Consider the following 16,830-nt stretch of genomic DNA (forward strand, 5'->3'; position numbering starts at 1 on the left):
TTGCTCACTGTATTTAATGCTGAACAGTTTTTACCATGACCTTTAAGCTGTGATAATGAACTGCGTTATAATGGTAATTTGAATTTCACATGGCAATACTGCTAATTTTACTGTGTTAATCGTGAAACCGGTAACTGTTTCATCCCTATAGCCGTGAGTGAGTCCTGCAGTCCAGGCTGATGTGTTAGACGCAGGTATGTTTGTTAAACATCACATCCTTGCTCGCTGTTGTCGTGGTTATCTGTGGGCTACTGGTCATGGTCCTCTGCTCAGTGTGTTGGTGTGATTGGAGAACAGACACAGTGGGGTTTCCTGGTCGGATCTGTGTTCATCAGTAGTGGTAGGAAGAGCTGTGGACATGAAATGGGACTTGATGGGAACTTGAGACTGTTGTCATTAGATGTTTTGCACTTGTTATCATGACAGAGGGATCATTTGATAGACTAAGGACATGGATGGATGGATGGATGGATGGATGGATGGACGTCTCTGGAGTTCTATCACCGCCCCTTTCATCCCCCACATGCCTCGATCGATTATTTATGGCGGGATTGGTTGAGTCTGCCTGAGTGGAGCTGAGCGCTGTGAGCGTCTGCTCTGCCTGCTGTCTCTCATTATGCACACCCAGGGGGAGGGCCATGACACACGCACACACATTTTCTGTCTCTCCCCTGGTCCACACACACCTCGACATGCGCTCAGACCTTGCTTACATCATGCAGTAGAAACTGATCAGACACCCGTGCATACATGCCGAAGCACATGCAGCGTTTGTGTGTGTGCTGCATCACAGGCAGCTTACCCTACCTGCTCCAGAACTGATGCACGCTGAAGACGCAGGGATGAATTTGAAAAGAGGACACAATTTGCAGAGAGGTTGTTTTCTAATGGACTGAATTATTCAAGAGCTTCTTGTTGCCAGAAGAGGAAACAACTGGAGGAAGCATGTTTATCTAATGTTGTGATTTAGAGGGAAAGGTGATGATTCCTTCCACGCTCACATCTGCCTGTTTTTTCATTTTTCATTCTGCTGACATGAAGACCAAGTTTGTGTGAGTAAACAAACTGATAAAGAAAAAAACCTTTTCAGCCTCTTGTTTCATTTGCCAAACTTAGCCTACGTCCGGGCACATGGTCCACTCCACATGCTGCAGATGGTTCGAACCTTAGCCCAGTTCAGCATCGCCCTGGAGGAAATGAACGAGAATGGGGAGAACACGGGAGATGAAGGAGGAGGTGGTGGAGGAGAGAGGGATGCTGGTGGTGTAGGAGGAGTGATGGGTAAAGATGCTGTGGAGCAGTTCAGAAACAACAATGGCAACTCCAGCAGGAATTTGAATCGGAATGGACTTTGTGCTGGAAGCCCCAACGGAGAGGTAGACTAGAGTTTATGTTTATTTTATTTTTTCAGTTGAGATAAGAGTGTGTGTTTGTGTGCATATGTGTGTGTCCTTCACCTTTGCAGTGTGTCCAGTTTAGGTTTCACTCCATCAAGCCTCTTCCTCCGATTAAATATTTTTCCTCTCGCTCTCCCTCTCACTCTTCTCTGACTTCTCTGTTTTTTCTCTTTAACTTGTTTCTGTTTGTTTCTTTGATTGTTCAATCTCATTTCTTGTTAGATGATATATCTTTCTTCCGATTCTCCTCTCTCTGTCTCTCTCCCTCAGGCCTGTCTATAATATAATTAGAGCTGAGTGAATCACATGATTGTCTCCGTCACCTACTGTCAATTAGACTCACAACGCTCTCTGTCCATCTGTACTTTTTTGGTGAATCTGCACAATGACTGTGCTCTCTCTCTCTTTCTCTCTCTCTCTCGCTCTCTTCATGTTTCTAGATTTTTTTTCTAAGCAAAATGTTTCTGTACTTCATGCTCGGGTTACAGTACGTGTGCTTGAGAGGGAGCAGAATCAACAAACATGTCTTCTGCACATGTATGCAGTCACACACAGACTCACACATACTGTAGACATAACACAACCTCTGCAGTTCCGCTAATCTTATCACCTCGGCCTGTTAATCCAACACCACAAGGATTCATGTGTGTGGGAGGATCTATTACATAGTAAATCTTAGTCAGAGCCAAGCTACAGTAAATGTTGTCTCATGCAGAAGCACAAATGTCTGTTGGTGAAAAACACATTATTACATATTTGTATACCAGCATCCCAGTGGCTGAACCTGATTTGAGATTATTGACTGGTTTAAATTTGCAAAAGACCTTGTATCTGCTTGCAACTACATTATGAGCTGCTATTAACATTAATGAAATTGCTATAACAGTGTTATGCAGTAAGCTAAAGCTTAGCTAGAGCCTCTCTTACTATAGGTCTAACTAATTGTATGTAGGAGAGAAAACAGTTATCACTGTCATTATTACCAGATTACTCAAATAAACGTATGCTCCATAAATTGTCAGATTTGGTAGTAATCGTAATTCAGTCAGACAACTCTCGCTTAAACGTTCAGTACAGGTTAGTGTTTGGCATTTAGCCTCCGACTTAATCACTCCCCCCGATATGATTACATAAATATGATTACATCAATATGATTTCATAAATACATTAGTGTTTAAATTGTAATTGTATTTGATTATTGAAGAATATAAGGACAAAATGCTGCTATTCTCTGGGCTTCTATGCAGTATTTCTACAGTGAATACTGCAGCGGGAGAGGAGTAATCATTCATGTTAACAGTGATTATCGTATTGTGATGGTGTGAATGGGGAGGAAATGAGTGTAAGAGGTGATTATGATGGAGGAGATGGGAGGAGGATCAATAAAGAGTGCGTGCCAGTCTGCAAGAGAGAGAAAAGTATTGATCAGTATAAAGTCGGTCAGAGCAGTCTGTGCCTTGTAAATGACAGATAGGGACAACACGGACACTCATACACGCGTGTTTTTATCTGAGAGACAGAATTACATAAAACAGCTGAAAAGCTGAAGCTAAAGAGGAAGAAAAGGACGAGATCCAGAGCTGCAGCCTCCAAACATGAACAGGATGTGACAGTCAATCTTAGGAATTAGATAGACGGTGAGGATGCTTTCTCTTTGGGCTGAGAGGCTGCTCTTTGCTGCTTTTGCAAGGCTGTTGCCAGGGGATACAGTCATGGTGATGGGGAGGAGAGGTGAAAGCCGCAGGGGCGGAAAGGTGTGACGACAGGGATGAGTGGATAGGGTTGTGTTTCTGTCGCTGATGAAATAACTTTGACTTAACATTCACCATACAGAGATCAGATCTTTAAATCTATCAGCTAGAAAGAGAATATTTCTCTAAATGTGGTGGGAAATATGGTGAGAATTTCAAGACCTAACTACGGTGCGGAGAGTGTCCAGTTAAATGTGGCAGTTAGTAGCCAAATGTTGATGTCTCTCTGTGGGTGGGGGCAAGTTGCTGCCCCAGGTGAATGAGTTTAAATACCTTGGGGTCTTATTCACAAACGATTATTGTGTTGTCAGCAGTTATAATTGTTCTGGACCATTTGGTGAAGAGGGAGCTGGGCCTCAGGGCAAAGCTCTTGATTTACCAGTTGATCTAAGCTCTGACCCTCACCTGTGCTCACCAGCTTTGGGTAGTAACTGAAATGGTGAGATTGTGGATACAATCTGCAGAAATTTTTTTTCTCCGTTGGTTGGCTTCTTGAACAGAGCCTCTGCTCCTTTGTGCCAAAAGTTGCCAGTTGAGGTGGTTCGGATGCCTCCTGCGGTTTTCCGGGTGTGTAACTGGTAGGACACCCCAGGGTAGACCCTGGAAACACCTCAGGATCCCCAGGAGGAAGTGGAAAGAGAAGTTTGGAAGAGGGAGATGTGGAGGATGTTCCAGCTGAGTTCCCTGCTACCAAGACCTAACCACAGGTTAAGTCCATGAAAATGGATGGATGTTGAACAATGACCCAATAGAACTTTGTTGTGAACATTAAGACCAGCTACACAATCCTTGGTGTAAGTCAAAATTATAGATCAAACTTCGTGACAGTGTTTGCGACATTTTGACAACTTAAAGACAAACAATTTAACTGTTTCTGAGAAGTAGTGTTTTTCCAAACGTGCGATGCTGGAGCAGCCATCTTAACAGCTGCTCCTCATAATATCACGTGCAAGTCTTTTTGTGGTTGGTTAAGGTCACAGAGAGAAAGACCTTACATGACGGATCAAAATTGAAGGCAGCTGTGATTGGAACTTCTGTCCTTTGTTGGCAAAACACGACAATTATACTAAATTCTTTGGCCAGAGGAAGATAAAAAAAGGAAGTAATGGATGGATAAAAAAGGGGACAAAAATTCTACAATTGAACACCTTGCATTACATGTCTGTCTTTCAGCGCTACCCAAACTCTGAAAAGTCCCACTATAAGAACTAACAACAACTCAACAAAAACTGTTATTTTGTTATAACCTGGACAATAAATAATTCAGAAAACCGTTACAAAAGAGAGCTTTTCCTTTTGAGCGGTCTAGAATGTGGAGCAGTCGAATGTTGTGGTAACCACAGTAGTAGCAGTATAATATGAGAGTGAGCAGGACAACATACGCTCATAACAGTGCTAACAAAGAGATACAGCACATAGCCAACGTAGTGGATAAACATTACGACCTTTGGTATATGAGACAACAAGTCAAACACAGAAGGTCTGTTTGACTTGTGGACGCTGTCAGACGTTCTGTGACTCTGACTCTGGTGTATGTTGTCTTTACGGTTATGCTGTAATGTTTGGCTGCAGTTGTGAGGAATAACTAACTTTATGGACCCCCTGTGTCCACACCATTATCAAGACACCAGAGTGCACGGAGGGACACATGGGAACATGCTGTACTACTCACAGGCACTCGTACATATTAACACACTTGTGCTCACACGCATGAGAAGGTTTCGTCTCAGGTCCCCTACAGTGTGAGGGCTGAATCGTATGGGCCGTCCTTCCCGTCATATTTATCACTGCACCACAGGCAACAAGCCCGATTTGAACTTAAGTGAAACGTGATTGTGAGAGAAGAGAACAACAATGCAGATACCATGGCACTCAACATATAAACACAAACTGTGTGACTTTGATGCACAGACTTGTCTTTAAACACATCTTAACTCATGCTGATTAAATTACCCAAACATAGACGTGCTGTTGAGACCACAACTTTCAGAAGACTGAACTTGTTAAAAAGATCAAAGATATCTGATTACAAATAATTCAAAGTTCTGATCTCAAGATTTCAGCTCTGAAGAATGTGTGACGTAGATTTATGAAGGAAATTTAATTTAGGAAATGTGACAAAAATACTGTTTCCTTTTCTTTTTTCAGTTAAAGGAGACTTACAATGCTCTTTCAGTTTTTCTTTTTCCTATGAGTGTTAGTTTTGTGTGTGTGTGTGTGTGTGTGTAAAGGGAGCTCCTCTCCCTGACCGACACTTCTGCATCAATGTGATGTTGTGATATCACAATGGCCATATTTGCATAATACGCCTGGCTGCTAGTCTGACATGCCCCCTAACAAGCCAAGTAGAGCGAGAGCAGAGAATGACATTTCCTACTGGCACATAAAAATCCAAGTGTAAAAAAAACCAAACAAGCGTTTCAGACAGAGGCTGCAGCAATGGACAGTATGAGGAACGTTATGTGTTTTCCGAACATTAGAGTATTCAAACCTTTTCAATTAATAACACAAATTAAAATTACCAACCTGAATATGAACATAATATGTCTCCTTTAAAGTATGTGTCATTCAAAAATCTTTAAGCATCAACATGAATAATGTACTAAGAAAGAAATCCATGAGCTGAGACCACATTAAAACAAGCAAGCAATACCATAACAGGAGTAGGAGTGCATCACATGGAGGTCATAAATTATGGAGGCTGGTGATTATAAGCAACACAAACACAAAATATCCTTAACACTTAATTTCAGTAATTTCATCTTTTATACATCAGGGAACCAAACAGACTTGAACAAATGAGGAACATTACCAGAGATTTTTTTTAAATTAAAGCGGAGTAGAGCTGGACCAGTGTTTATTGCTGCTTTGAACACGTTAAATGCAGTGAATTTAGAAAATGTGTACCTGTGAGGCTTTGACAGTAACAGACATTGACTTACTTTGTTTCCAGCTTCTGTGAGACATAACTCATACGAGATTGCAGTGATGCAATGTGTGACAACAACTGTATCTACTTCCACTGTCCTGGTCCTATATCCACTGGCTCTGCTACTTAACTCTTAGTGATAAATTTGATCAAATGCTGCTCAGACGAACTGAAGCTGAATCTCTTTTAGTTCTGGAGCAGCATTGTGCGCCTCTCTCCAAGACGTCGTCGTCTTCCCGGCAACGCAACACTTTAGCTAGTGTTGGTTACCTGGATTTTCAGGTGTTTCAAATTCAAATGTGAAATCAGGGGGTTAGTGGGTTAGGGTTAGGGCTATGACTTCTGTACCTCATCCATCTTCTGTACCCTCTGCATACATACAGTGACTGGAGTCTTAACATTTCTGTTATTGGCCCATGTCTGCACAGACACTGCACTTCTGTCAGTTGATAAGATGGATCTGATCTCCTTGCATAGCAGCCTATAGTCAAGTTGAAGTCAAGTCAATTTTATTTATATCATAACAAACACCATTGTTCCTAGAACCCTTGAATCAGATACTTAAAGATAACTTTGAAGAGGGAACCTGGAGGAACCTTAGCAGGAACAAAAGAGGTCGCATCCTTCTTGTTCTTCTGGACATAGATAATGGCGGCAAAATATATCAACAACAAAATTATTATCATAGAATGTGAACATGGCAAACTTAGAGACTAGGTCTGAATATGTTTCAATTTCATGGCTGTGGGAGGCCTCTATTTTACCATATCACTTTATCATTGGAAAACATCATTGGAAAATGTTTATAATAGAATAATTGTGGTAATAATTTTACCACAATACGAGGGCTGCATTCCTATATATATATAGATATATATGTATTTACACACACACACTCACAGAATTAAGTACATGGGAGAAAAACTAGTATCCAATGACTCATCGTGTGTCATCATTTTACCACAGTTGGACACACTGGTCTGAGAGCGTCTCTGCAGGACTGTCGGCTCTGCTGTTTGAGACCAGTCTGTCCTGTGACCATTCAGCCTCTCAGCTGCGGTTGCTATGGCAACTCCACCAGCAAAATGCAACTGGCATTCCTTGCATTATTTCGCTATGGTCTGGTGTGTGTGTGTGTCTGTGTGTGTGTGTGTGTGTGTCTGTCTGTGTGTGTGTGTGTGTGTTTAATCTCATTGTCACACACACAAACACACACTCCTCCCTATTTTGTTATCAGGTCATAGGATCAGCATCATTATCAGCTGAACAACTCTCAGGAGGTGTGTGTGTGTGTGTGTGTGTGTGTGTGTGTGTGTGTGTGTTGGAATTACATTTTAAACACCTGAAACAACTATATCAATAATTAATTCAAGCATTTATAAAGTGGGATAAAAGGAAAAATAAATAAATAATATTCAGATATCAATGAGCAACAGATGCAAAAAAACCTGAAGAAGGTCCATAATTGAAATGTAATATATCTAATTAGCTCAGTGAAACTTATCTTCAGCTACTTAAACAAAGGAGACTGTGGTTGTGATTTAGTGCCTTGCTCAGAGACACTTCAGCAGTACTTCTGCTCACAGTACCAGGAGACTTAACCACAGAGTATTTTGAACAGACTCCTGTTTGAGTAATGTCTTAACTTTGAGGGTAATTTTGGAGTATAAATGGATGATTACTGTGTTATTGTGTTTCCCTCTTTCACCATCACTGTATTCCCTCTACTCCATTGTGTTTGTTTGTCAGGATACACTTGAATCCACTCACTCGCTCAACAGCTGATATTCTGACATATGAAGCGGCAACTTAAAACTAACCTTTGCTATTAAAACAACAACCAAACTGTAACCTGCTTTTTTGTGCACCCTCTTTCACTTCTTTACGCTGCCAATCACTTCCATGCTCTCTCGGTCGCCCTCTCTCTCCTCCAGCGGTACCCCACAGTGCCCCTGGGATCCTTTCGGATGCCAAACACTAAACATGGCCTTTCTGGGAAGTTATTGTTATGGTTATTTATAGGACACAGTGGTGCTGGCAGAGGGGAGCAGGGGAAGAGAAGAGAGAGGGAAAAAAAACAATGTGTGTTTTCGAGTCCTAAATGTAAGTGTGTGTGTGTGTGTGTGTGTGTGTGTGTGTGTGTTTGAGAGAGACATTATGGTTATATATGCAACGCCACAGGGTTTTGCCCGTGGCTCCATCTGATATTTAGTCATGTTTGGTACCAGGATATTTTTGGCTCTCCCCTGAGACCCCAGACATAATTCATCTGACTTGTTCCATGATCCTTATAGTCTAGCTTGTCATTCTCCCACTGTGGGTGTCTGTCACAGATAATTCTTCACCACTTTCTGTCCAGGGGATGATTTTTTGGAGGGAAAAGCCTTATGGAAATGTTTGTTATAGCTTTTATTTTTAATGTAAAAGAATTAGATTTTACATGAATGAATTTGTCTTTGTTGTTGAACCAAGTCCTCTATGTTTCATTTTTATTCCTTTCTTGTTCTTTGTCTGTGCCTCTTTCATCATGTCAATTTCTGTCTTGGCAGTAATGAGTTGGATTCACGTCCACTCTCCTTCACTTTGCATCCATAGATCATGAGTCATTGTTAGGGTGGACTGCTGAGTAATGCTTTGCCTTGCAGAACTTCCTGGCCTCTGTGACCTCTAACCGGCCCCTGTGTGTGTGTGTGTGTGTGTGTGTGTGTGTGTGTGTGTGTGTGTGTGTGTGTGTGTGTGTGTGTGTGTGTGTGTGTGTATGTGCTGGCTATGAATATGCAACTATTGTAGCATCTGAGCAGTTTTATCTCTGTTTGCCTCCCTGACCATGACGCACACTGACATTTAAAATCTAATTTCAGTAAAACTGTTGCAGGAACCTGCAGGGCCCTAAAGTCTAGAACTAAGTTGAGATAAATAAAGTTAAAGTTATGATGTCTGATCTATAAAAAGACGACGGCAACAGTCATAATGTTCTTTGTGTTTCAGTGTTGGAAAAAATATACATAAACATCCTTAGAAAATATACAGAGATAGGAAGTGAATATTAAAAATGCTACAAAGGCAAGAGGCCCATCTCCAAAGTACAAAGGAAGTTTCACCTTTTTTCTCAAAATAACACTTTCTTTTTTTGACTGTTGCCATAACCAGCGATTAATTGCAGTCGGAGTGATTTGCTTATGAATGTTGTTGCAGTTTTGCGGAATGTGTTTGATAACTCAGCATTATTTAGCACAGCAGACCCATCCCTGATGTCCCATGGGCCGTCAGAAAGCCCTGCTTTAGGAGCAGGGATTATAACTCTGGTACTAAAACTGGAAGCAGAGTTCCTGGAAATTTCTTTCAGTTGAAGAAAAGATATAAAAAGTTTTTGCTTCTAGTTTTTTTTACTCTGACCTAACCTTGAGACTCATGCATTTCACAACAACAGATATTTACAGTGGTGGGATGTATTCACTTTCTACTCCACTGCATTTTTACAATTCCTCTGGTTACATGTTTGCATAGTTTTTATATATATATTTTTAGTAATCACAATGAGCAGGCAGGTTTAGACCCTCCCTCCTGCAGCAGCAGCTTCACTGGTGAAGAATCATTTCTAATGGATTTGGAAGAGGCCACTGCCCAGGCTCATTCATTAGTTATATGATACAACAAGTGATTCCACTATCATCATCTGCAGCATTCTTTATTAATCACGGAAAAGTTGGCTTCTAGCAGCTGTCAGTCCATGTGCATTCATGTGTTTTGGGTTTGCAGCTTTGCCGAGGGGGCAAATGTGAGAGGGCGGGATGTATTGGTGTAGCCTGCTCTTTTTACAACAACCCTAACAAGTGGGCTGTTCGGCTCTGGCCCTGTAAGACACAAAGGTTTTCTGAAACTTTTTTATTGAATATTTTTTATTTGACAGTTTGTTTTAACAGTTGGACTTAGATCAATTTCATCATCAGATTGTGGATCCATATATAGAATCATTAACATGTTTCAGTTATTTATGATATGTGCACTGTGGTCAGCCAATATTTGTTTTACAGAACAATTTAAAACTCAAAGTGTGTCTTCACCATATTTTATGTCTATAGTAAGATGTTGTTTTACGGTCATAACTAACCATAGTGTAAACTGAGTATTAAGTCTAAACGCTGATGATTGACGCATGTCTTCTTCATCTGTCTTCACAGGACATGAGGAAACATGTGATGATGACCCTCTTGGACACGGAGCAGTCATATGTGGAATCTCTACGCACTCTCATTCAGGTGACACAATACAAATACTTCTGCTTATTACATCGCTTTATTATTGAGCTCTGAGCGCAATATGAATACACACATGTACACACAAAACAAACATGCACAAAAACCAACACACCATTGTGGATTCACACAATGCGAAGGACATGTATAACAAATGTAGGTAACAATGGTGTTATGTAATCCACTTATTGTTATTCATCCCGTCAAGCTAATCAGCTAACCCCACCACATCTCACTGTCATCAGCATTATCTGCTTGACACACAAACACACACACACACACACACACGCACACACTCTTCTATATCCAACATCTATGTGCATTTCAACGGCTAATTAACCTTTAACCCAAATCTTAACCACATCCCTCTCTCTCACTGTGTCACACACACACACACACACACACACACACACACACACACACACACACACACACACACACACACACACACACACACACACACACACACACACACACACACTTCTTATCTTCCCTACCGGTGATCACCCAACAATGTTGAATAACCAGTCACTAGTTGTGTGTGTGGGTGAACATCGTGTGTGTTGATGTTTAAATGTGAGTGCATTTTTCTAAAATATGTGTTTTTTGTGAACATCCCACTTTGTTGAGCGTCGGTGTATACATGTGTTTCTGTGCGTGGACACAACAATGAATAATCCCGGCCTGTGTTCCCATGGCGACATAGGGAAAATAAGTGTTACCACGGTGACTGCAGTGTAAGTGCAAATCCCCAAAGAAGGGTGTCAGATGTGGTTCCGCTCCACAGCTGCACTGACCAATGATGAAAATGAATTTCTTTCATTTCATTTCTTTGAGGGACTTTTGTGGAAGGTTTCTGTATAACTGTATTATGAAATATTAAAAATCTTAAATGTTATTGTCTGACTTAGAACTAGTTACCTGGTCTGACATAAAGAATAAATATGATCTATTATCATCAAATTACATTTTTTATTATATGTGTAAAATAAATGAATGTAGTAATGTGAAAGGATATATTTCGATAATTTTTAAATGGTCACTTATTAACTGGTGGTTTTGTCCACTCAGGGCTACATGCGTCCTCTCAAACATCCGGACGGCGGCTCCATAGTGGACCCTCAGCTGGTGGACGAGATGTTTTACCAGATCCCAGAGATCCTGGAACACCACGAACACTTTCTGGAGCAGGTTGCCGGCTGCGTCAGCCAATGGCATGACAGACAAACCGTTGGACACCTCCTCATCCAATCAGTGAGTAGAGATGACAGTGAATTGGGTTTATGTCAACTGGTAAACAGAAGTAAAGCAGAGAAATCTCCAAATTTGAGGTCATTTAGAAGCAGCGTCTCTGTATCTTATTTTAAACTGTAAATGGGTCTTCTTGGTAAATATCTTGCTTTGAACTCTTATATCGCCTATTCAATGTAATGGATTCTATAAATAACTATTTATTATTTGTTTATGTTGAACTGATCCTTGTCATTGGCAGATGCAACAACCCAGGTTTGAGTGCTACTCTGGAATCCATGTTACTTGTCATACCTCTATACATTTACATTGCTGCTAGGTTGATGCAAAATACAGAAAAAAGATGATATATATGAAAAACATAGAAACTGTAGGAATGAATAGAGCACATGTATTAGCTTCTATACACAGAATGTCTTCAACTTTTATTCTGTACAATGGTGCTGCATTAAAGTACCAGAGCCTGAATAAGAAAAAGCATTACTGCCAGGGTCAATTGAAGGGAAGCTTTTTTATCTAGAGACTCTCTAGTTGGCAACAGAAGTTTTAATATTTTTGTTTTCCCGCTGACCTCTCTGCGACCCATTTGAAATTTCCCATGACCCAGAGGGTGGCTCTCAACCCAGACTAAGAAACACACGTCTGCAGCATCAGTGCTGAGCTAAATGTCCTGTTCTGGTGCTTGAGAATGAAAGAGAGGAGAGTTTCCATCCAGGCTGTTGGTTTTACACAGACTAAACCGGACAAATAGACAGAGACATGTTATAGAAGAGAGACAAATGCCATTTTCCTCCAGTTTCAATGCAGCGCTGTCACTGGTTTTGTGTTGGTCTTACTTTTCTGTTGCTCCTCAAACTGAACAAGGAGAAAATGAAGCAGGCAGAGACAAATGTACAGATTCATAATAACTTCGACTGTGTCACAGTATGAGAGACAGGAGAACTGGAGGAACTAAAACTGTGTGAGTCGTTTCTGTGGAAGCTGCTCCTGTCACTGCTCAGCCCCAGACCCCTCCCCCACCTCGCTCCTGCCGCTGCTCTTAAAGCTGCAGACACCAGAGCGGTGTCAGGCCTCGTTGGCGCAGTAGGCAGCGCGTCAGTCTCATAATCTGAAGGTCGTGAGTTCGAGCCTCACACGGGGCACTTGTTTTGTTCAGGTCTCCTACCTTTTGATGTGAGCGGTGGATAAACACAGGTGGTGCGGCAGTTCATAGGAAATGTACAGTGTTCATAACCATAGTTCATAACACAGTGTGTGGAAGCTTGTCATAGCACTCACTCTGCACCTCACCACAGTCATAGTGGTCTCCGCTGTGTCTGTTCTGTCTGTGCTGAGACAAACATTCATGACTGACTGACTCCCTCTCTGCCAAAAACACATGCATACTCAGAGACACGCATATAAACACATATATACTGACCAACATTAAAACCAGTGGGGTTTTAATGTCCTGAACTAAGATTAGCTAACATCCATCAAACTAAAGCACGTCGCTGACCTGATTTCATGTATGTCACTTCGGCTAATTATTCAAATCAACAAATTTTGATTTGATTATTGACAACTTCCTAATATTTCCATTTTTGTATGTGATGTTCTGTGATGCATGTAATTTAAAATGATGAACCTAAATTTGAGCATTGTACATCATCTTTACGTTATCTACATCATTTAGTTTCCTTTAAGCTAAAAAGGTTTGACACCTTCTCTTTATAAAAGTTAAAAGAGCAGGGAATAAGATGTCTCCTGCTAAAGAATATCAAGTGTCAGCTTTTTAGTGTCGTTACTGTCCTCTGACGTCTTGTCTCTGTCCTCTTTACTGTGACTGAAAGATTGAGAAGAGGGGAGGAGACTGAGAGGACACTGGAAGATAAGTGATTGGAAAGAGGAGAGAGTCTGTGACAAATAGAAGAGGCTCAGATTATATCATGAAAGTGGGTTATTCTGTGAGGTCACATCAGACACCACACTGTGCAACATGTCTGTTAACACACTTTCTTTCTCTCTCTGTTCCTGTCGCTGCTCTTCTTTTAAGCTCTGCCATTATTTGTGAAAATAAACCATGTCAGGGTGATTCATCTGTGTGTTTATGATTGTGATGAGAGACAGAGGATGGAAAAAGACAGATAGATGTAAGGACTCTCTAGTGCCAGACAAAACAAATTGAAAACCACTTGCACCACGGTTTCTTTGTTAATCTCTCCAATCACGTCTCAGTGACACGTACATGTGAGCTCATATTAGATTCAAGGGTACCAAAATATTAATGTAGCAACACTTATGTTATTTGTAAGACAACTATTATTTCGTTGTTTTTGTTGGTTGCTTAATCATATAGAACAATCTGATTATTCATTGTGTGTACTTATTTTACTAATAAATTTGGACCTCGCTGACAGATAATTAATCATTGTCATGTGTCTTTAATTCCATCTTTAATACTAATTCATTTATTTCATACCATCAGGATTGAGATGTTAGCAACAGCACGTAACAGCACCAGTTTATACCAATTTTTGGATATTTTAACTTCAGCTGTAATCAGATGCAATTTTAAACAACTCAACTTAACTCTTGTTTTTTTTCCCTCTTCTCTCCAGTTCTCCAAAGAGACTCTAGCTAATATGTATTCAGCGTACATAGACAACTTTCTCAATGCCAAAGATGCAGTGAGGATTGCCAAGGAGGCTAAGCCAGCGTTTCACAAGTTTCTGGAGGTGAGTGTTGGATGGAGACGCAGGATGTCTGGTTTTGTCTGAGTTGAAAAATGTGTCCTTGTTTGGAGGAAATACTCTTTGACCTTTTTTTTAGAGCCTGAATGTTACCATGGTAATGAAGAAAAAAGACAATTTCAAAGAATAAATGAAAACTGAAGTGCTTTGAGAACTTGTCAGTGTTTGTGTATTTGTTAATATGTGTGTGTGCTTCCTGTATGCTTCTCCCTGTTTGTGTTCCCGTGAGAATTTGTCTTAGAAGCAGAAAAACTATATTATCCTCTAGCTCTAAAGTTGTGGCATATGAATTGAGAAATTACATTTTGTGAAAAATAATAATTAATTAAAATGAAAACACCCACTTTATATTTGCCATTAAAGTCAAAATGTTTTGACAAAAGACCTGAAACCTGGTTTGTCTTCTAATACTCGATCACATTACATCAGATTTAATCCAAGAAACACACTTCTCTGCTGAATTTTAGTGAATGGCTTTTTTGTCCTGATCTGAAAGGACAGACAAATAATTGTCCATGAAATGTGCCACAAACCATTTCTTCAAACCCATTCAACCAGATAATTTAACTAAAAACCTGTGGATATGTTAGCAGTATGTCCAGTTAAATCTGGTAGACCGCTGTAGTACACATTGATACTGTGGTCTGCCACCAGAAATAAATGTAGGGGGGAAAAACTGAGCTCTGATGCAAAAATGTAATCAGGCACCACAGAAACCTGTCATGTCCTCATCCTGCTCTCAGTTTACAACCGCACTGAGCTTCATGCCAGACAGGGGTTTTCACTGTGGAACCACTGCGCCATCTGGAGGTGGAGCAGCAAAGTGCAATACTTGTTCATTAAATCTCAGTTGTTCTCTCTCAGATCTGTCCACGCTTCATGTCTCATTCTCCTTCTTCCTTCATCCCAACAGCAAAACATGCGTGAGAACAAGGAGAAACAGGCTCTGGGGGATCTGATGATCAAGCCGGTGCAAAGGATTCCTCGATACGAGCTGCTGGTTAAGGTGGCGTGTCTCAATATATAACTTTAATAATAATTTAATAATAACTTTAACTATAATCTACTTTCTACATGCTATATGTAGCCTTATTCTGTGTTTAGTGTGACATTAGTTTTACATAATGTATATTTATATTGCTTTTCATGCAGGACCTGCTCAAACACACTTCAGAGGACCACCCAGACCACCAGTTTCTACTGGACGCCCAGAGGGACATCAAGCGACTGGCCGAGAAGATCAATAAGGGACGTCGCTCGGCCGAAGAGGCAGAGAGGGAGACCCGGGTCATTCAGGAGATCGAGGCGCACATAGAGGGAGTTGAACATGTAAGATATTTATTAGATAGTTTATAGTTATTGTATAGGCAACTTCAGAGCAGTAACTAAATACTATTTGAATTTTCGATGACAAAAATCTGTCTTACACTTAGAAATATAGAATATAGGCAGTTTTTGTCTGAAAAATGAGCTTAAAATGTATGAATTAAAATAGTTGCTGATTGGTTTTCATCTGGCTTCCTGATTGACTATTAAACTATTTATTCCAGCTCTCATCTCATTTAATTCTGCATTGTTCTGTCGGTCACACTAAAGGAACAATGAAGAACAAGCAAACTGTTACTGCAATGTTTGTCTGTCGTTATGATTTATGTACAACCCTACGACTCGTTTTGGCTCTTTATGGTACTGTAATTGCTTTTCTCTCTCTGTTTGCGTTAGATTCTCAACCCCCAGAGGAAGTTCCTGAGACAGGAAATGGTCATGGAGGCGGTAAGAGATACTTTCTGACCTTGAAAAAGTTTGCAGTAAATTAACATACAGTTGTGTAATCGCTTGGAAAATAGGTCAAAATATAAGAAATGATTTGAGTTAAGAGGATTAGAAACTAACCTCTTTCATATGTCCTACACTTCCAACAAGTCATGTAGTAAAATTAATAATATTGTCTTTATCTTTTTAATCAATAACGGCTGATGTGATAAATATCCTGAGCTCTTCTTCTGTCTTTTCTCTTTCTGTAGAAGACAGTGGGTGGGAAGAAGGACCGTTCTCTCTTCCTCTTCAGTGATCTGATCATCTGCACCACCCTCAAGAGGAAGTCTGGCTCGTTAAGACGCAGCTCCATGAGCCTGTGTGTAACACATGCACACACACACACACACACACACACACACACACACACACACACACACACACACACATACACACACTCTGTGGGGGTTTCAGCTTGCATCTTAACAGGGTTTCTAAACAATACTGTGCCCCCTGGTGTTGGACACGAGGATATACAGACATTTTTTTTTACAATGTTTGACAAAGTACACCATAATATTTTCCCCTTTTCTCCCTCACACGTTTCTCTCCATCTCCTTCTATCTGCGTCTCTGTCCTTCACAGGTACTCTGCTGCAAGTATGATCGACACTTCCAGTAAATACAAGTTCCTGTGGAAACTTCCTCTGGAGGACGTAGAGGTGGTGAAAAGTAAGACTTGTGTTGTAAGATCGTTGAA

General features: G+C 40.6%; 1 protein-coding gene and 1 non-coding gene across 2 annotated transcripts in view; both read left to right on the forward strand.

The window, feature by feature from the left end:
- The window catches only part of LOC109630274 (rho guanine nucleotide exchange factor 17), a 57,361-nt gene that overhangs the window by 31,130 nt on the left and 9,401 nt on the right, over positions 1-16,830 (forward strand). Inside the window, exons 2-9 of the mRNA XM_020088366.2 lie at positions 10,259-10,336; positions 11,405-11,587; positions 14,185-14,301; positions 15,230-15,322; positions 15,469-15,645; positions 16,039-16,089; positions 16,341-16,450; positions 16,717-16,802. Coding sequence (XP_019943925.2) covers positions 10,259-10,336; positions 11,405-11,587; positions 14,185-14,301; positions 15,230-15,322; positions 15,469-15,645; positions 16,039-16,089; positions 16,341-16,450; positions 16,717-16,802 — 895 coding nt within the window. The remainder of the gene's footprint in view (positions 1-10,258; positions 10,337-11,404; positions 11,588-14,184; positions 14,302-15,229; positions 15,323-15,468; positions 15,646-16,038; positions 16,090-16,340; positions 16,451-16,716; positions 16,803-16,830) is intronic.
- Positions 12,654-12,726, forward strand: trnam-cau (transfer RNA methionine (anticodon CAU)). The gene has a single exon. It is a non-coding gene; the product is annotated as a tRNA-Met (tRNA).

The sequence above is a fragment of the Paralichthys olivaceus genome, chromosome 11 (assembly GCF_024713975.1).
Source record: "Paralichthys olivaceus isolate ysfri-2021 chromosome 11, ASM2471397v2, whole genome shotgun sequence".
Classification (NCBI taxonomy): domain Eukaryota; kingdom Metazoa; phylum Chordata; class Actinopteri; order Pleuronectiformes; family Paralichthyidae; genus Paralichthys; species Paralichthys olivaceus.